Below are 22,276 nucleotides of genomic sequence, written 5' to 3' on the forward strand. Positions count from 1 at the left end.
TCTCTGTGTCCAAAACCAGTTTCAAAGAAGGAACGTTTGTTGCACAATTTGGATGTTGTTCGCGCTCTAAAATTCTATTTAGATGCTACAAAGGATTTTAGACAAACATCTTCCTTGTTTGTTGTTTATTCAGGTAAAAGGAGAGGTCAAAAAGCAACTTCTACCTCTCTCTCTTTTTGGATTAAAAGCATCATCAGATTGGCTTACGAGACTGCCGGACGGCAGCCTCCCGAAAGAATCACAGCTCATTCCACTAGGGCTGTGGCTTCCACATGGGCCTTCAAGAACGAGGCTTCTGTTGATCAGATATGTAGGGCAGCGACTTGGTCTTCACTGCACACTTTTACCAAATTTTACAAGTTTGATACTTTTGCTTCTTCTGAGGCTATTTTTGGGAGAAAGGTTTTGCAAGCCGTGGTGCCTTCCATTTAGGTGACCTGATTTGCTCCCTCCCTTCATCCGTGTCCTAAAGCTTTGGTATTGGTTCCCACAAGTAAGGATGACGCCGTGGACCGGACACACCTATGTTGGAGAAAACAGAATTTATGTTTACCTGATAAATTTCTTTCTCCAACGGTGTGTCCGGTCCACGGCCCGCCCTGGTTTTTTAATCAGGTCTGATAATTTATTTTCTTTAACTACAGTCACCACGGTACCATATGGTTTCTCCTATGCAAATATTCCTCCTTAACGTCGGTCGAATGACTGGGGTAGGCGGAGCCTAGGAGGGATCATGTGACCAGCTTTGCTGGGCTCTTTGCCATTTCCTGTTGGGGAAGAGAATATCCCACAAGTAAGGATGACGCCGTGGACCGGACACACCGTTGGAGAAAGAAATTTATCAGGTAAACATAAATTCTGTTTTTTTGTTAAACCTCAGGCACCTCTACACCTTTGTGTTATCTTATTTTTCCATTTCCCTTCGGCTTAATGACTGGCGGTTATGGGTAAGGGAAGTGACACTTAACAGCTTTGCTTTGGTGCTCTTTGCCTCCTCCTGCTGGACAGGAGTGAATATCCCACTAGTAATTGGAATGACGTCATTTCCGGAAAAAGAGAAATTTATCAGGTAAGGATACATTTTGTTTTCTCACTGAGAAACTAAATCCACAACCCTAAAAGAGCCTAAAAAAAATCAATAAAAAATAACCATCAGGCAAAAATAAATCAACCTGAGAACTGCCTGAAGGGACACCCTAACCCCCAAGGCAGAACATGATGTGATCTGAGATGTCATCGCAGAAAATGCATCATGTCTGCAGAAAGAAAGGTACACATGAATTAACTGTTGGCTTTTTTCAGTGTTGTTCTGCATCAGGCTATACTCTTCAAACAGCACTGTGCTCTGGCTGCACTCAGTAAGTTTTCCCTAACAAAGTGCTGTTTGAAGAGAGGTTAGATATGGAGCAGCACTGCAAAGCAGCAATGCATTTATTATTGACTGGCTCTCAGGGACATTTTAAAAACAACAATCTCTTTTTTTATTTTAGCTAATTTGCAATGCAATTGTCAACTTTTGCACTATATTATAAAAGTTTCAAAAAATGCTTTATTCTTTAGTTAATCAACACATTGCAATATTGAACTGGTGCTTTAGTGTAACTGCCTAATTTAAAATTAATTTTTATATAAAAATAATCTGCAGAATTTTTTTCATTTAAAAAAATCTTATCGCAGAAAGTGGAGAAAAGTTCTGCCACAGGGACCCTAACAAAGGCTGCCTCAGAAGAAGCAAGAGCATTAAAATGGTAGAAAAAAATGCAAAGAAGACCAAATAGCTGACTAGCAAAAATTGGTCCACTGATAAAGCATTCTAAAAAGTGGCAATTGGTCTGAAAAAAATGAGCAGAGAGCCATCTAGGTTGAGGCTGACCTGCCTCCAAGAAAACTATATGAATCAAAAGCTTCAACCAAGTCCCTCTTCACCTGTGCTCAATCATTTATACCTTTTTAGCTGGTCCGGGACGACTACAAAATAACCTAAGCGACTTGGGAATAGCTGCCCTAAGATTTTATTATCTAATTTATTCTTTTTTTTTTTACAATATTTTTTTATTTGAATGTATTATCTGCGCACTTGCTGTATGTAAGTACTGCACACAGGCTTCTAAATGATGAGGTCAGCGGTGGGTGGATTATTCTTTTTTTTTTTTTTTTTAAATAATTTTTTATTTGAATGTTTTACCCACGCACAGGCTGTATGTACACTTCTGAATGATGAGGTCAGCGGTGGGTGGAGTGCTGAGCTACCAGCTGTGACAATCTCTAGCTGAACGTGAAACTCCTGAGGAAACGGCGGTGAGAATGGAGACCAACTGCCCAAAATAGATAAGTTTCCAATCCGGAATTCAAATAAAAGTAGAAAGTTTATTTAAACATCTTAAACACAACCGAGAGAGGCAACGGTCTAACGCTTTTCAGACGAACCCAGCCGCACTCCAACTTATGGTTCATTCTATGAGTACGGCTGGGTTAATCTGAAAAGTGACTGGGGATGCTGCTGCCTCGCTCTGTTGTATTTTTTTTATGACTTCGCTGTTTTTAGATGTTTAAATAAATTTTCTGCTTTTATTTGAATTCCTGATTGGAAACTTATCTTTTTTTGGGCAGTTGCTCTCCATTCTTTTTGATATTTCACCATTCCGGGATGTCCTATTTTTTTTTTTGACCGCACCACATGGGGGTCAGCTGACCGCACCGAAGACCATTAATATTAATGTAGCTGTCAATATGGAGGAAGGTCCATTCTCTGACAGTGAAAAATCAATATGTCTATTTAAAGGTGATGGGCTTTAAAAGGGATTATCTGTGTGTGTGTGAGGACAGTTTAGCATGCAAGAGAGAATATACTGCAGGTAAAAAAATGTATTTAATTTTTGAGAGTGATATCTTTATGTTTTATAAAGCGTATAGATTGTGAACTGCTGGAGTGTCTGTATCATGTATATACAGTATGAGATTGTAGTCACTGCAGGAGAATACTTTAGATTGCTATTGCTGTATGTATTAGATAGTGATCTATCTCTCTCTCCTCTATTCTCTTTCTCTCTCCTCTATTCTCTCTTCCCTCTTCTCTTCTTCTCTTCTCTCTCTCTCTCCTGTACAAGGATGTCAGGGACAAGATTGTAGACCTACACAAGGCTGGAATAGGCTACAAGACCATCGCCAAGCAGCTTGGTGAGAAGGTGACAACAGTTGGTGCAATTATTCGCAAATGGAAGAAATATAAAATAACTGTCAATCTCCTTCAGTCTGGGGCTCTATGCAAGATATCACCTTGTGGAGTTTAAATTATCATTAAAACGGTGAGGAATCGGCCCAGAACTACACTGGAGGATCTTGTCAATGATCTCAAGGCAGCTGGGACCATAGTCACCAAGAAAACAATTGGTAACACACTACACAGTGAAGGACTGAAATCCTGCATTGCCCGCAAGGTCCCCCTGCTCAAGAAAGCACATGTACAGGCCCGTCTGAAGCTTGCCAATGACTATCTTAATGATTCCAAACTGGGTGAAAGTGTTGTGGTCCGATAAGACCAAAATCGAGCTATTTGGCATCAACTCGCCGTGTTTGGAGGAGGAGGAGGAATGCTGCCTTTGACCCCAGGAACACCATACCCACCATCAAACATGGAGTTGGAAACATTATGCTTTGGGGGTTTTTTTCTGCTAAGGGGAAATGACAACTTCACCACATCAAAGGGATGATGGACAGGGCCATGTTCTTTCAAATCTTGGGTGAGAACCTCCTTCCCTCAGCCAGGGCATTGAAAATAGGTTGTGGATAGGTATTCCAGCATGACAATGACCCAAAACACACGGTCAAGGCAACAAAGGAGTGGCTCAAAAAGAAGCACATTAAGGTCCTGGAGTGGCCTAGCCAGTCTCCAGACCTTAATCTTATAAAAAAATCTGTGGAGGGAGCTGAAAGTTTGAGTTGCCAAACGTCGGCCTTGAAACCTTAATGACTTGGAGAGGATCTGCAGAGAGTGGGACAAAATCCCTCCTGAGATGTGTGCAAACCTGGTGGCCAACTACAATTATCTCAAGTACTAAGTCATGTTTTGCAAAGGGGTCAAATGCTTATTTCACTCATTAAAATGCAAGTCCATTTATAACTTTTTTTTAAATGCTTTTTTTGGGATGTTTTTGTTTTGGTTTTTTTCTCTCACTGTTTAAATAAACCTACCATTAAAATTATAGACTGATCATTTCTTTGTCAGTGGGCAAACAAACAAAATCAGCAGGGAATCAAATACGTTTTCCCTCACTGTAAGTATGTATGTATGTGTATGTATATATATATATATATATATATATATATATATATATATAAAATTATTGATATACTGTAAAATATTTTAAATAATCCATAGAAGGAATATATATATATATACAGTGTGTGTGTATGTATATGTATGTATGTGTGTGTATGTATGTGTGTATATATATATATATATATATATATATATATATATAGAAGAAAGTAAAATGTGTTCACTCAGTATACTGGGTAGACACAAGTGGTACTCTATAGTTGGCGCTAGTCTGTATTGTGTATGGTATAGTGGCAGCTATATAAGACAAGTACTGGTTGAGATGTGAAGTCCCAGTCAGTAAGTGAAAAATGTGTATACAAGAGTAGATACAGCGCCTATATATCCATTTAAAATATGGGTGGTATATGGGAATATGAATGAGAACTAGAGCTAATTATTAGAAAAATAATAGCAATTAAAAGAATATTAAAAAAAATGGATAGATTTTTAGAATCAATTATACTTGAAGAATGATGAATAGATTATGAAACAGTGTTCATATGAGTCTTTAGACAATATATAGTCCGTAGTAAATCTTCATAAGCAGTTGATATCAGTAAATAGATGGTATGTAATACCCTTACCAGATATTACCTCAATCTGATGAGGTAAGTATGCCGCACTGGGGGTATATACAGATGGTAGAATCTTCTCCTTGTATTTAGATGTGGTGCCTCTTGGGTTTTCGTAAGCCTCCTGGAGTATGCAGGGATATGTTTCTGGTTGTAGATAAATCCCTTGTACTTCCTTTGTGTTGGTAGTTAGCCTCTTGGAGTACCTTTTCTGTCTTGGTATACACTTGTCTGCCAGGTCTGCTGACTATGCAAAAGCTCTCGTCTAATGACAGTCTTCAATGATTCCAGTGGTACCTGCCCGCTCAGAATCTGCTTCTGCAAAAAAGGCGCATAGAGTTATGTCCTCCTCCTGCAGTTCCTTGGTGCAGAGCTGAATCAAAACTGAATTCTTACTTCTTGATTGAAGGACACAGCTTTATGAGTACACATGAGAACCATGTGTACTCATAAAGCTGTGTCCTTCAATCAAGAAGTAAGAATTCAGTTTTGATTCAGCTCTGCACCAAGGAACTGCAGGAGGAGGACATAACTCTATGCGCCTTTTTTGCAGAAGCAGATTCTGAGCGGGCAGGTACCACTGGAATCATTGAAGACTGTCATTAGACGAGAGCTTTTGCATAGTCAGCAGACCTGGCAGACAAGTGTATACCAAGACAGAAAAGGTACTCCAAGAGGCTAACTACCAACACAAAGGAAGTACAAGGGATTTATCTACAACCAGAAACATATCCCTGCATACTCCAGGAGGCTTACGAAAACCCAAGAGGCACCACATCTAAATACAAGGAGAAGATTCTACCATCTGTATATACCCCCAGTGCGGCATACTTACCTCATCAGATTGAGGTAATATCTGGTAAGGGTATTACATACCATCTATTTACTGATATCAACTGCTTATGAAGATTTACTACGGACTATATATTGTCTAAAGACTCATATGAACACTGTTTCATAATCTATTCATCATTCTTCAAGTATAATTGATTCTAAAAATCTATCCATTTTTTTTAATATTCTTTTAATTGCTATTATTTTTCTAATAATTAGCTCTAGTTCTCATTCATATTCCCATATACCACCCATATTTTAAATGGATATATAGGCGCTGTATCTACTCTTGTATACACATATATATATATATATATATATATATATATATATATATATATATATATATATATATATATAATAATTTGTTAGGTGGTTTTTTTTTGTGTGTGATCACCTGCATATTAAAGAGGCATACAGTTTCATTTGAAAGTCCAGACTCACATCTTACAGGGAAAAGAGAGACCGCTCATTCCCTGTTAGACACAGGTGATCAAAAAAAAACTAATAACCTGCAAAATCAGTTTACCCTGAGGGGAAGAGGTGTCTAATAAAGCCTGAATCTCCCTTTCTCATTTTAAAGAGTATATATGTGTGTCTGCTGATTAGATATAGAAGGATACCTACAGTCTGTTTAGTACAATTGCTGAATCATGCCTGATGTGGTTTTATTTATTGTTTTCTCTTCTGCTTAGTGAACTTTAGCTGTTTTTGCTAGATCGAGCAAAGTTAAATGGGAATTAAATACTTATGATATTTTGATAACTTGGCTCAGTTTCCTGTATAGCCACCCACCAACTTTTCCTTTGTTGTGTTTTTGTCTGCACCATGTTTAAAGGCCTAGTCTTCGTGGAGAATGCTACATAGTGGGCATATGCTATTAGAATTCCAGTATGAATTAATTTCCTATTTCTATCTTAATGGGAGGAGAGTCCACTGCTTCATTCATTACTTGTGGGAAATAAGAACCTGGCCACCTTGAGGAGGCAAAGACACCCCAGCCAAAGGCCTAAATACCTCCCCCACTCCCATCATCCCCCAGTCATTCTTTGCCTTTCGTCACAGGAGGTTGGCAGAGAAGAGTCGGAGTAGTCTCTTATGTAGGGTAGTACTCTTCGAAGTGGGACTGGAGTTTTAAGTAATCCTGTCAGCCTCTCAGTGAGAGCATGGATGAAAGTTAGAGTCCGGAGATGCAGGGAGTGTCATCTCTGCAAAACCATCCCGACTCATTATAACAGCTCCTGGGCAATCAGCATTGACGAGTTTTGCTGCCTGCCTTTATTCTCTCAAGTCCATGTCAGTAGCGATGCTACTAAACTGTCACACTTGAAGGGCCGTGTTCCTGTTCCACGGCATAGATTCTGGTAAGATCATTTCATTTATACACACATGATAACGCAAGAAGACAGGGTCACAGTGTGTCTCCTTTTATCTGATAGAATCAAGGGTTAATATCCCTGGAAAGGGGATTATTGAACAGGGGGGGATTTATGCATAATATATTTATTGTGTTAATGCTATGTTATGTGTGAGATGAGGCTCTAGCAATGTGTAAACACTCAGGTGACGATCGGGACAGCCTTTTTTGGCACGCTTTCTCTATAGTGCAGGGATGGTCCTGAATGGCACTCCATGTGACCGGGTGTGGCCTCTTCAAGTTCCTCTTTCCTGATCGGAATTTACGGGAGACATAACGGTTTCTCTGTGGTCCGGGTCATAGGAGGTGGTGAATGCCCCGGCTATTGGTGTATAAAGGTGCCATTTAATCTATCTCAGTCCGTATTAAAGGCACAAGCTATGGAGGACTCTGATATGTTAGAGGATACTCCCTCTTTAATTAAATCTAATACCTGTGTTTATTGTGAGGAGGTACAGGTTGAACTGCCTGCTCAACTGTGTTCCACATGCTTTTGATAAAATTACAATATCTAAGAAGAATAAGATATTTAGTACTACTAAGCCATCCACCTCTGAGGGTTCTCCGTCCCGTGAGGTGCGTTCCCAATGTTCATCTCCGATTACACATGTAGCTCCCCAAGGCCCTACTAATCCCCCCGCGGGAGGGGCCTCGTGGCCGCCAGATTTCACTGCCCAGTGGCAAGCGGCGGTTTCTGCACTCCGTTGGATGTCTCTCAGAGATTATCAGACGAAGAGGACGCCTCCGACTCGTCGGAGGGCGCTCTCTCTCGGACGGATTCAGCGTCTTCTAGACCTCCGGCTACAGAGGAGCCAGATTTTAAGTTTAAGATGTAGCATTTGCGCTTTTTACTGAAACAAGTGCTTGCTACGTTGGAGGTTCCGGAACCGAAACTTCCGGAAGAACCTTTGATCCCTAAACTTGATAGGGTTTACCAGGACAGGGTGGTGCCTCAGACCTTCCCAGTCACCGTGAAGATGGCTACAATTATTAAGAATGAGTTGGAGAAACTGGGTTCCTCCTTCCTTCAACCTCTTTTTTTTTTTTAAAAATCTTTTCCCTGTTCCGGACTCTCAGCTTGAGCTATGGGGGGCTATTCCTAAAGTGGATGGAGCGATCTCCATGCTTGCTAAGCGTACAACTATTCCCCTCGAGGATAGTTCATCGTTCAAAGAGCCCATGGATAAAAAGTTGGAATCCATGTTGAGAAAGATTTTCCAACTCACGGGGTTTGTTTTCCAACCGGCAGCGGAATAGCTTTGGTGGCAAGAGCGGCTACCTTTTGGTGGGATGTACTGTCAGCTATGGTCGAGGTAGGGACTCCTCTCGAGGAGATACAAGAAAAGATTAAGGCCTTAAGGGTCGCAAATTCCTTTATCTGCGATGCAAATATTCAGGTTATTCCCCTGAATGCTAAGATATCATGTTTCTCTGTTTTAGCCCTTAGGGCTCTGTGGTTAAAGTCATGGTCTGCTGACATGACTTCCAAGTCTAGATTACTATCCCTTCCATTTCAGGGGAAAGTCCTTTTTGGTCCAGGCCTGGACTTTATCATATCCACGGTCACGGAAGGCAAGGGTGCTTTCCTTCCGCAGTATAACAACAAGCCTAAGGGCTCTACTTTTCGTTCCTTTCGTTCGGACAACTCTCAACGTCAGCAGCCTGCTGCGAAGAACGAGCAGTCCAAGGGACTTTTGGAACAAGACCAAGCAGAGCAAGAAGCCCGCAGAGACAAAGTTGGCTTGAAGGGGAGGCCCCACCGGATTGTGTAGGGGGCAGACTATCTCTGTTCCCAGAGGCCTGGATGAGAGACATACAGGATCCTTGGGTTCTGGAGGTTATCACCCAGGGTTACAGGATAGGGTTTCAGGTCTCATCTGCCCAGGGACAGATTTCTCCTGTCAAACCTATCCCCAAGACCAGAGAAGAGAGACGCCTTTCTAGAGTGCGTGAGGGATCTCTCTTCTCTCAGAGTAATCGTCCTAGTACCTCTAGCAGAAAGGTGTCTAGGGTACTATTCAAACCTTTTCATGGTCCTAAAGAATGGGCACGTTCCGCCCAATTCTGAATCTAAAGTGTCTAAACAAGTTTCTGTCAGTCCCATCGTTCACAATGGAGACTACCAGATCTATTCTGCCCCTAGTTCAATAGGGGCAATTTATGACGACAATATACTTGAAGGATGCCTACCTTCACGTGCCAATCCACAAGGACCACGTCAGGTTCCTAAGTTTCGCGTTTCTGGACCAACACTTCTAGTTTGTGGCTTTACTGTTCGGTCTGGCGACCGCCCCAAGAGTCTTTACGGAGGTTCTGGGGGCGCTGCTCACGGTAGCGAGAGCCAGAGGTATTGCGGTGGCTCCTTATCTGGACGATATTCTGGTTCAGGCTCTGTCTTGCAATCTCGCGGAGGACCACTCAAGGGCTCTTCTTCTCCTTCGATCCCATGGATGGAAGATAAACGAAGGAAAGAGTTCTCTGGTCCCCAGCAACAGGGTGGAGTTCCTGGGTACAATGATTCCATATTGATGAATATATTCTTGACAGAGCAGAGACGTTCCAAGATTGCGTCCAGCTGCCTTGCCCTTCAGACCTCCTCAAGGCTATCTGTGGCCAGATGTATGGAGGTGATTGGGCTCATGGTATCCAGCATATATGTCATTCCTTTTGCTATGTTCCATCTCAGACCTCTTCAGTTATGCACGTTGAGACAATGGAACGGCGATCACTCAGATCTATTCCAACAGATCTCTCTGGACAACCGAGTGAGGGAATCCCTCTCTTGGTGGATCCGTCCAGGACAGCTGGCCCAGGGGAGATCCTTCTTGAGGCCACCCTTGGCAATTGTGACGATGGACGCAAGTCTGTCAGGATGGGGAGCTGTTTGGGGTGCCAGAAGGGCACAGGGCAAGTGGACTCGAGAGGAGTCAACTCTACTCATAAATATTCAGGAACTTCGGGCTATATTCAACGCTCTGAGGGCTTGGCCCCACCTGGGGTCGTCTCGATTCATCAGATTCCAGAGATGGGCAGAGACTAACAATTGTTCGCTCTCAGCAATCCACATTCCGGGTGTGGACAACTGGGAAGCGCACTTTTTCAGCAGACTATCGTTTCATCCGGGGGAATGGTCTCTCCATCCTGAGGTGTTTGCGGAGATTTGCAACAGATGGGGGACGCCAAAGATAGACCTCATGGTGTCCAGACTCAACTGCAGGCTACCCAGATACGCCTCGCGGTCCAGGGACCCACAGGCAGAGCTGATAGATGCCTTAGCGGTGCCTTGGGAATTCAATCTAATTTACATTTTTCCAGCGTTGCCACTTCTTCCTCGAGTGGTGGCCCGCATCAAACAGGAGCAAACTTCGACCATTCTGATTGCTCCGCTGTGGCTGTGGAGGACGTGGTTTGCGGATCTGGTGGGGATGTCATAGTCTCCTCCATGGAGGTAGCCCTGTTGCAGAGATCTGCTGGTTCAGGGTCCCTTTCTACACCAAAATCTTGATTCTGAGGCTGACTGCGTGGAGTTTGAACGCCTAGTCTTGGCCAAGAGAGGTTTTTCTGAGAGAGTAATTGATACTCTCATCCAGGCCAGGAACTGGTCACTCATCGCATCTATCATAAGGTGTGGATGACCTATTTATCCTGGTGTGAAGAACATGGATATCCTTGGCACAAGGTTAGGGTATCCAGGATTCTGGCCTTTCTCCAGCATGGACTGGATAAGGGTCTTGCCGCCAGTTCCTTAAAGGGAAGATTTCGGGCGTTATCTGTGCTGTTACACAAGAAGCTAGCGGAGCTTCCTGATATTCAGTCCTTTGTTCAGGCTCGGTCTAGTATCAGACCTGTCTTTAGAAATTCTGCTCCTCCTTGGAGTTTAAATTTGGTTCTTAAGGTGTTGCAGAGGACTCCGTTTGAGCCTATGCATGCGCTTGACATTTAAGATTCTTTCCTGGAAGGTTCTATTTCTTCTGGCTATTGCATCGGCTCACAGAGTCTCTGAGTTGGCGGCCTTGCAATCTGAGCCCCCTTACCTGGTTTTTCACGCTGATCAGGCTGTGCTTCGCACTGGGTTGGGATTTCTTCCTGAGGTGGTGTCAGATCGTAACATTAATTTAGGAGATAGTAGTTCCTTCTTTGTGTCCTAACCCTTCGTCTAAGGAAAGGTTACTGCATAACTTGGATGTAGTTTGAGACTTGAAGTTTTATCTTCAGGCCACAAAAGATTTCAGTCAGACTTTGTCTTTATTTGTGGTGTATTCAGGGAAACGTAGGGGGCAGAGGGTCTCTTCCACTTCTCTGTCCTTTTGGTTGAGGAGCATTATCCGTTTGGCCTATGAGACAGCGGGACATAAGCCTCCTTAGAGGATTACGGCTCACTCAACTAGAGCTGTGGCCTCTTCTTGAGCCTTTAAGAACGAGGCCTCTGTGGAGCAGATTTGTAAGGCGGCTAATTGGTCCTCATTACATACTTGTACAAAGTTTTACAAATTTGATGTTTTTGCTTCGCTGGAAGCTGTTTTTGGGAGAAAGGTTCTGCAGGCTGTGGTGCCCTCACTATATAGGGTCCACCTTCTTTTACCCTCCCGTTTTTTCCCATTCAGTGTCCTCTAGAGCTTGCGTATTCCCACAAGTAATGAATGAAGCAGTGGACTCTCCTCCCATTAATATGGAAAACATAAATTATGCTTTACTGATAATTTCATTTCCATCTTTGGGAGGAGAGACCTAAATTTGTATATTATTCTCCTGGCACCATGTATACCCTGATATTTCTCCTACTGTTCCTTGTTCCCTTGGCAGAATGACTGGGGGATGAGGGGAGTGGGGGAGGTATTTAGGCCTTTGGCTGGGGTGTCTTTGCCTCCTCCTGGTGGCCAGGTTCTTATTTCCCACAAGTAATGAATGAAGCAGTGGACTCTCCTCCCACAGATGGAAATGAAATTTTCAGGTAAGCATAATTTATTTTTCTTAATTACATTTAAAATTGTTAAATTAATATTGAATATTTCTTCCCATTAAGTAATGTTGTCCTTTTTTCCGTAATATGTAAAGGTGTCAATGGCAGCAGCACATGCAACGTCGTCGGCCCCCACAGTGACATTAGTCCAGCTTCCAAATGGACAGACAGTTCAAGTACATGGGGTTATACAAGCGGCACAGCCATCTGTTATACAGTCACCCCAAGTTCAGACAGTGCAAGTAAGTCATCTCTGCATAAGCTGTATTGTTTAATATTTTATTTGTTGAGTAGCGTTTAATTGCTTTAATTATAATTTCTCCAACATAGGTGTGTCCGGTCCACGGCGTCATCCTTACTTGTGGGATATTCTCTTCCCCAACAGGAAATGGCAAAGAGCCCAGCAAAGCTGGTCACATGATCCCTCCTAGGCTCCGCCTACCCCAGTCATTCTCTTTGCCGTTGTACAGGCAACATCTCCACGGAGATGGCTTAGAGTTTTTTAGTGTTTAACTGTAGTTTTTCATTATTCAATCAAGAGTTTGTTATTTTCAAATAGTGCTGGTATGTACTATTTACTCAGAAACAGAAAAGAGATGAAGAATTCTGTTTGTATGAGGAAAATGATTTTAGCAACCGTAACTAAAATCCATGGCTGTTCCACACAGGACTGTTGAGAGCAATTAACTTCAGTTGGGGGAACAGTTTGCAGTCCCTTGCTGCTTGAGGTATGACACATTCTAACAAGACGATGTAATGCTGGAAGCTGTCATTTTCCCTATGGGATCCGGTAAGCCATGTTTATTACGATTGTAAATAAGGGCTTCACAAGGGCTTATTTAAACTGTAGACTTTTTCTGGGCTAAATCGATTGATTATTAACACATATTTAGCCTTGAGGAATCATTTTATCTGGGTATTTGATATAATAATATCGGCAGGCACTGTTTTAGACACCTTATTCTTTAGGGGCTTTCCCCAAGCATAGGCAGAGTCTCATTTTCGCGCCGGTGTTGCGCACTTGTTTTTGAGAGGCATGGCATGCAGTCGCATGTGAGAGGAGCTCTGATACTTATAAAAGACTTCTGAAGGCGTCATTTGGTATCGTATTCCCCTTTGGGTTTGGTTGGGTCTCAGCAAAGCAGATACCAGGGACTGTAAAGGGGTTTAAAGCTTAAAACGGCTCCGGTTCCGTTATTTTAAGGGTTAAAGCTTCCAAAATTGGTGTGCAATATTTTCAAGGCTTTAAGACGCTGTGGTGAAAATTTGGTGAATTTTGAACAATTCCTTCATGTTTTTTCGCAATTGCAGTAATAAAGTGTGTTCAGTTTAAAATTTAAAGTGACAGTAACGGTTTTATTTTAAAACGTTTTTTGTACTTTCTGATCAAGTTTATGCCTGTTTAACATGTCTGAACTACCAGATAGACTGTGTTCTGAATGTGGGGAAGCCAGAATTCCTATTCATTTAAATAAATGTGATTTATGTGATAATGACAATGATGCCCAAGATGATTCCTCAAGTGAGGGGAGTAAGCATGGTACTGCATCATTCCCTCCTTCGTCTACACGAGTCTTGCCCACTCAGGAGGCCCCTAGTACATCTAGCGCGCCAATACTCCTTACTATGCAACAATTAACGGCTGTAATGGATAATTCTGTCAAAAACATTTTAGCCAAAATGAACCCTTGTCAGCGTAAGCGTGGCTGCTCTGTTTTAGTTACTGAAGAGCATGACGACGCTGATATTAATATCTCTGAAGGGCCCCTAACCCAATCTGAGGGGGCCAGGGAGGTTTTGTCTGAGGGAGAAATTACTGATTTAGGGAACATTTCTCAGCAGGCTGAATCTGATGTGATTACATTTAAATTTAAATTGGAACATCTCCGCATTTTGCTTAAGGAGGTATTATCCACTCTGGATGATTGTGAAAATTTAGTCATCCCAGAGAAACTATGTAAAATGGACAAGTTCCTAGAGGTGCCGGGGCTCCCAGAAGCTTTTCCTATACCCAAGCGGGTGGCGGACATTGTTAATAAAGAATGGGAAAGGCCCGGTATTCCTTTCGTCCCTCCCCCCATATTTAAAAAATTGTTTCCTATGGTCGACCCCAGAAAGGACTTATGGCAGTCAGTCCCCAAGGTCGAGGGAGCGGTTTCTACTTTAAACAAACGCACCACTATTCCCATAGAGGATAGTTGTGCTTTCAAAGATCCTATGGATAAAAAATTAGAAGGTTTGCTTAAAAAGATGTTTGTTCAGCAGGGTTACCTTCTACAACCCATTTCATGCATTGTCCCTGTCACTACTGCCGCATATTTCTGGTTTGATGAACTGCTTAAGGTGCTCGATAGTGACTCTCCTCCTTATGAGGAGATTATGGACAGAATCAATGCTCTCAAATTGGCTAATTCTTTCACTCTAGACGCCTCTTTGCAATTGGCTAAGTTAGCGGCTAAGAACTCTGGGTTTGCTATTGTGGCGCGCAGAGCGCTTTGGTTGAAATCTTGGTCGGCTGATGCGTCTTCCAAGAACAAGCTACTAAACATTCCTTTCAAGGGGAAAACGTTGTTTGGTCCTGACTTGAAAGAGATTATCTCTGATATCACTGGGGGTAAGGGCCACGCCCTTCCTCAGGATCGGCCTTTCAAGGCAAAAAATAGACCTAATTTTCGTCCCTTTCGTAAAAACGGACCAGCCCAAGGTGCTACGTCCTCTAAGCAAGAGGGTAATACTTCTCAGGCCAAGCCAGCTTGGAGACCAATGCAAGGCTGGAACAAGGGAAAGCAGGCCAAGAAACCTGCCACTGCTACCAAGACAGCATGAAATATTGGCCCCCGATCCGGGACCGGATCTGGTGGGGGGCAGACTCTCTCTCTTCGCTCAGGCTTGGGCAAGAGATGTTCTGGATCCTTGGGCGCTAGAAATAGTCTCCCAGGGTTATCTTCTGGAATTCAAGGGACTTCCCCCAAGGGGGAGGTTCCACAGGTCGCAGTTGTCTTCAGACCACATAAAAAGACAGGCGTTCTTACATTGTGTAGAAGACCTGTTAAAAATGGGAGTGATTCATCCTGTGCCATTAAGAGAACAAGGGATGGGGTTCTACTCCAATCTGTTCATAGTTCCCAAAAAAGAGGGAACGTTCAGACCAATCCTAGATCTCAAGATCTTAAACAAATTTCTCAAGGTCCCATCGTTCAAGATGGAAACCATTCGAACTATCCTTCCTTCCATCCAGGAAGGTCAATTCATGACCACGGTGGATTTAAAGGATGCGTATCTACATATTCCTATCCACAAGGAACATCATCGGTTCCTAAGGTTTGCATTCCTGGACAAACATTACCAGTTCGTGGCGCTTCCTTTCGGATTAGCCACTGCTCCAAGGATTTTCACAAAGGTACTAGGGTCCCTTCTAGCGGTGCTAAGACCAAGGGGCATTGCAGTAGTACCTTACCTGGACGACATTCTGATTCAAGCGTCGTCCCTTCCTCAAGCAAAGGCTCACACGGACATTGTCCTGGCCTTTCTCAGATCTCACGGCTGGAAAGTGAACGTGGAAAAGAGTTCTCTATCCCCGTCAACAAGGGTTCCCTTCTTGGGAACAATTATAGACTCCTTAGAAATGAGGATCTTTCTAACAGAGGCCAGAAAAACAAAGCTTCTGGACTCTTGTCGGATACTTCATTCCGTTCCTCTTCCTTCCATAGCTCAGTGCATGGAAGTGATCGGTTTGATGGTGGCGGCGATGGACATAGTTCCTTTTGCGCGCATTCATCTAAGACCATTACAACTGTGCATGCTCAGTCAGTGGAATGGGGACTATACAGACTTGTCTCCGAAGATTCAAGTAAATCAGAGGACCAGAGACTCACTCCGTTGGTGGCTGTCCCTGGACAATCTGTCTCAAGGGATGATGTTCCACAGACCAGAGTGGGTCATTGTCACGACCGACGCCAGTCTGATAGGCTGGGGCGCGGTCTGGGGATCCCTGAAAGCTCAGGGTCTTTGGTCTCGGGAAGAATCTCTTCTACCGATAAATATTCTGGAACTGAGAGCGATATTCAATGCTCTCCAGGCCTGGCCCCAGCTTGCGAGGACCAGGTTCATACGGTTTCAATCAGACAACATGACGACTGTTGCGTACATCAACCATCAGGGGGGAACAAGAAGTTCCCTAGCGATGGAAGAAGTAACCAAAATTATTCTTTGGGCGGAGTCTCACTCCTGCCACCTGTCTGCTATCCACATCCCAGGAGTGGAAAATTGGGAAGCGGATTTTCTGAGTCGGCAGACATTGCATCCGGGGGAGTGGGAACTCCATCCGGAAATCTTTGCCCAAGTCACTCACCTGTGGGGCATTCCAGACATGGATCTGATGGCCTCTCGTCAGAACTTCAAAGTTCCTTGCTACGGGGCCAGATCCAGGGATCCCAAGGCGGCTCTAGTGGATGCACTAGTAGCACCTTGGACCTTCAAACTAGCTTATGTGTTCCCGCCATTTCCTCTCATCCCCAGGCTGATAGCCAGGATCAAGCAGGAGAGGGCGTCGGTGATCTTGATAGCTCCTGCGTGGCCACGCAGGACTTGGTATGCAGATCTGGTGAATATGTCATCGGCTCCACCTTGGAAGCTACCTTTGAGACGAGACCTTCTTGTTCAGGGTCCGTTCGAACATCCGAATCTGGTTTCACTCCAGCTGACTGCTTGGAGATTGAACGCTTGATTTTATCGAAGCGAGGATTCTCAGATTCTGTTATCGATACTCTTGTTCAGGCCAGAAAGCCTGTGACTAGAAAGATTTACCACAAAATTTGGAAAAAATATATCTGTTGGTGTGAATCTAAAGGATTCCCTTGGGACAAGGTTAAGATTCCTAGGATTCTATCCTTCCTTCAAGAAGGATTGGACAAAGGATTATCTGCAAGTTCCCTGAAGGGACAGATTTCTGCCTTGTCGGTATTACTTCACAAAAAGCTGGCAGCTGTGCCAGATGTTCAAGCCTTTGTTCAGGCTCTGGTTAGAATCAAGCCTGTATACAAACCTTTGACTCCTCCTTGGAGTCTCAATTTAGTTCTTTCAGTTCTTCAGGGGGTTCCGTTTGAACCCTTACATTCCGTTGATATTAAGTTATTATCTTGGAAAGTTTTGTTTTTAGTTGCGATTTCTTCTGCTAGAAGAGTCTCAGAATTATCTGCTCTGCAGTGTTCTCCTCCTTATCTGGTGTTCCATGCAGATAAGGTGGTTTTACGTACTAAACCTGGTTTTCTTCCAAAAGTTGTTTCTAACAAAAACATTAACCAGGAGATTATCGTACCTTCTCTGTGTCCAAAACCAGTTTCAAAGAAGGAACGTTTGTTGCACAATTTGGATGTTGTTCGCGCTCTAAAATTCTATTTAGATGCTACAAAGGATTTTAGACAAACATCTTCCTTGTTTGTTGTTTATTCAGGTAAAAGGAGAGGTCAAAAAGCAACTTCTACCTCTCTCTCTTTTTGGATTAAAAGCATCATCAGATTGGCTTACGAGACTGCCGGACGGCAGCCTCCCGAAAGAATCACAGCTCATTCCACTAGGGCTGTGGCTTCCACATGGGCCTTCAAGAACGAGGCTTCTGTTGATCAGATATGTAGGGCAGCGACTTGGTCTTCACTGCACACTTTTACCAAATTTTACAAGTTTGATACTTTTGCTTCTTCTGAGGCTATTTTTGGGAGAAAGGTTTTGCAAGCCGTGGTGCCTTCCATTTAGGTGACCTGATTTGCTCCCTCCCTTCATCCGTGTCCTAAAGCTTTGGTATTGGTTCCCACAAGTAAGGATGACGCCGTGGACCGGACACACCTATGTTGGAGAAAACAGAATTTATGTTTACCTGATAAATTACTTTCTCCAACGGTGTGTCCGGTCCACGGCCCGCCCTGGTTTTTTAATCAGGTCTGATAATTTATTTTCTTTAACTACAGTCACCACGGTACCATATGGTTTCTCCTATGCAAATATTCCTCCTTAACGTCGGTCGAATGACTGGGGTAGGCGGAGCCTAGGAGGGATCATGTGACCAGCTTTGCTGGGCTCTTTGCCATTTCCTGTTGGGGAAGAGAATATCCCACAAGTAAGGATGACGCCGTGGACCGGACACACCGTTGGAGAAAGTAATTTATCAGGTAAACATAAATTCTGTTATTTTTAACTTTAGCATGTAATATTTGTCAACCTATTTTAGAATGCTTTAGGCAAATATTCAAGCTGTTAATATAATTATTTTTGTGAAAAAGCTTTTAAATTAGCTGCTTAATAATCTTTGATCACCAATAGGTGATTTGTTGATCACACAACAGTATCATTTTTACTAGTTTGTACTGCCTATTTGGTGAGTGATAACTTAAAAAATCTGCCTCAAATAATGAGATTCCCCATGATGCCTAATATTCTCTATTGAAATTTAATGCAAGATAAATATTTAGAGGAGTGATTTTTACAGTTGTAAGACGCAACAAAATGTAGATCCGGCATAATCTCTAACTAGTTGTGTAAATAAATATTAATGGGACAGATCATTTTTCTTCCATAATTCTGATAGAACATACAATTTTAAGAAATTTTCCACTTCTATTATCAAAATGTACTTTTTTCTTTTGTTGTGCATTGCTGAAAAGTAGATAGCTAGACTTAGTAGCATGTATGGCAGCAGCTTTGTGAGAATGATTTTAATGTTACACACCACTGCCATCCAGTGTCAAAAGCATTCCTTCAAAACTACTCATTTGTCTTCTATAAGGTACGACGAGTCCACGGTTTCATCCTTTACTTGTGGGATATTATCCTCCTGCTAACAGGAAGTGGCAAAGAGCACCACAGCAGAGCTGTCTATATAGCTCCTCCCTTAGCTCCACCCCCAGTCATTCTCTTTGCCTACTCTAAGTACTAGGAAGGGTAAAGTGAAAGAGGTGATAAATATTAGTTTTTAATTTCTTCAAGCAAGAGTTTTTTTGTTTTAAATGGTACCGGTGTGTACTATTTACTCTCAGGCAGCAGATGGATGAAGACTTCTGCCTGGAGGATGATGATCTTAGCATAAAGTCCACCAAAGAAAACGATTGAGAGCGCTAGTATAGAATAAAATATAACCTTTATTTGGTATATATAAAATAAAGTAGGACAACACAGTGTCAAAAGAGACAATATGGGGCACCTCTGGCTGGCAGGCTTACGCGTTTCGGCATAGCCGTAATCATAGCATACTGAAGCCAGCCACAGGTGTTCCCTATGTACATAAGTAAGAACAACCTCATTGGCTAAAAACATATTGAGAAACAACACGCCCTGAGTTTATTTTAACCCCATATATACTAGTTGTGAACAAAAGATAACAGAGCAACAAGAGGTCATGAGTCAATTTTTTGTACATTTTTTTCCTTCCCAGTATTAACAAATAAATGAAGAATTATATCATATTTAAATACTATTATCTGCAGTGTATTATTTAACCTGGGCATTCTTTAACAAAATCCATGGTCTACAAACAACATGATATAAGTTATAAATTAACAGTCTAACAATTAGCAAAGAGTTATTTAACTTTCAAAAATGCTTTTGTCCTGAATTTGTGATTGTATCACATACATGAGGGTAAGGGCCACTATTTTAGGCTTCTGATTACCTGTTACACAACTATGCGTTTACGTATGACGCTTAATAGTTAAGACCCACTCTCTGTGATAAAAAGCAAAACACAAAAACACAAAAACAAAATAAATTGAAAGGTTACCTCTATGCATTGATGTTTGAAATATGCAAATATATATAGAGACACAATCCCCTATTTTCTTAATCCGTGGATTTACATATTGTTTGAAAAATCTAAGAGGACCTATATTCTAAGAGATGGAGTAATTAGTGATTATATCTCTAGATCGAAACTGTAATATGTACATATATACAAATAAATGTAATGTTTTAGATGATTGTTTGTTTTGTATAGATAGCAGTAAGAATAACCTTGAGGAATATAATTGTAGGCATAACAAGGAATAATACATTCAGTCCTATTCCCAGTAATTTATAAGATCAAACTCAGAGTTCAATCCTTTTGGGACTCTGGTTTCCATCTTAAAGATCCACAGCATCTCTCTTTTGGAGAGTGCTACTTCACGATCACCCCCTCTTCTCGGTCTGGGTACCATATCAATAGGTTGCCAAGAGAAGCAAGTCAGATCTTGTTCGTGGATTTGTGCGAAATGATGTACTATGGGAGTAGTAGCCTTGCCCACTCTAATGGTGGACAGGTGCTTTCTAATCCTACTTCTGATGTCTCTAGTGGTGAGCCCAATGTATTGTTTTCCACATCTAGTGCAAGTAATGCAATAGATCACGAAGGTAGATGTACAATTTAGGCAGAAATTTATATCATAAGAGATACCAGTCACAGTGGAGCAAAATTGTTCCGACACAGTCAGATATTCACATGCCCCACATCTAGAACTACCACATCTGTAGGACCCTTTGCTGGTTAACCAAGCACTTCCTTGTGAAATGGATTTTGGTAGGACAGTTGGAGACAAGATATTTCCTAGAGTTTTATTGCTTCTATAGGAACATCTAAGTCCTCCTTTTACGCATTGTATTAGTCTGTCGTCTGCCACCAGCATATTAAAATGATGTTTTACAATATTACAGACCTCTTCATACTGGTCGCTGTAGTCTGTCACAAAGGTTACCCCTTTCATGGGGTCCTTAGTTTTCCGATCCTTTTCTTTTAAAAGGTCTTGTCTGTTCAGATTCCCAACTTCTCTCTGGGCCCTATTGACCACCTTTTTTGGATAGCCTCTCTGTAGGAGGCGCTTTTTAACTTCCATCATCTGTTTCTCACCTTCTCTGGTATCAGAGCAATTACGTTTTGCCCTCATAAGTTGACCTTTCGCTATGCCATACGGGACATGCTTGGGGTGGCAGCTCTTGGCATGCAACAAAGAGTTGCCTGAGATTGGTTTTCTGTACAGACATGTTTTTACTGAGCCCTGAGGGCTACCACTTAAAACTACATCCAGATAGTTGATCTGAGTCTGTTGAATCTCACTCGTAAATTTAAGGCCTATGTCATTGACATTCAGCCCTTCAATGAATGTTTTCAGGACATCATATTCACCGTGCCATATGACAATCAGATCGTCGATAAAACGACGATAGAAAGCAATACAATTGCGTGATGGGTTCCTATCTCCAAAGATGTGGGACAGCTCCCACCAACCCATGAAGAGGTTGGCATAGGAGGGGGCAAACTTAGCCCCCATCGCCGTCCCACATCTTTGGAGATAAAAGACACCCTGAAACTCAAAAAAGTTGTGAGTTAATAAAAACTCAGTCACCTGCAAAATATACTTTTGGAAATCTGTCGTGAAAGAGGACCAATTTTTTAGAAAAAATGATACAGCTTCCAATCCTTTAGAATGTGGAATGGTGGAATACAGTGCTGTGACATCTATGGTTGCCCATAGATGTGCCCCTTCCTGCCATTTAATGTCCTGTACCAAATTCATTAAATGCTTGGTATCTTTGAGAAAACTGGGGAGTGATTCCACAAATGGATGTAGGATCATATCCAACCATTGGGACAGGTGTTCAAAAAGGGACCCTATACCACTTACGATTGGACGTCCTTTGACATCCTGTAGGGACTTGTGCACTTTTGGGAGGTGATGGAAAACAGGAGTAACCGGATGTTCAACGTATAAGTATGACATAGTCTCTTTATAAATAAAGCCATTTTCCATCCCTTCATCCAAAAGGTGCAATAGTTCTCTCTGAAATCGAAAAGTAGGATCGGTCGGTAGCACTGAATAGCAGCAATCATCATTTAGTTGACGCAATGCTTCGTTTATATAATCAATTCTATTCAGTACTACCACTGAGCCGCCTTTGTCCGCATTTTTCACCACAATATTCTGGTTATTAGCCAGAGAGGAAAGGGCTTCCCTTTCAGTTCTGCCCAAATTATCAGGTCTCTGTTTTGGAGACTTCGATAGTGTTCTTAAATCACTCTCCACTCTTGGTACGAAGGTTCCGACTACCTGAGCGGAGGATTCCTATGGTTCCAGACTGCGGTCCCGGGATTGGTGGACAACAGGTGTGACGAAAGCAGTCGAGCACTTGGATTGGAGGATTGTCCGGCAGAG

General features: G+C 42.4%; 1 protein-coding gene across 4 annotated transcripts in view; it reads left to right on the plus strand.

Annotated features, from left to right (window-relative positions):
• CREB1 (cAMP responsive element binding protein 1) overlaps positions 1–22,276 on the plus strand; it is a 448,507-nt gene that overhangs the window by 144,840 nt on the left and 281,391 nt on the right. For all 4 annotated transcript variants that reach the window (XM_053698635.1, XM_053698634.1, XM_053698636.1 and 1 more), the window contains one exon: positions 12,200–12,346. In XM_053698635.1, the coding sequence (XP_053554610.1) occupies positions 12,200–12,346 (147 nt within the window). The remainder of the gene's footprint in view (positions 1–12,199; positions 12,347–22,276) is intronic.

The sequence above is a fragment of the Bombina bombina genome, chromosome 1 (assembly GCF_027579735.1).
Source record: "Bombina bombina isolate aBomBom1 chromosome 1, aBomBom1.pri, whole genome shotgun sequence".
Classification (NCBI taxonomy): Eukaryota; Metazoa; Chordata; class Amphibia; order Anura; family Bombinatoridae; genus Bombina; species Bombina bombina.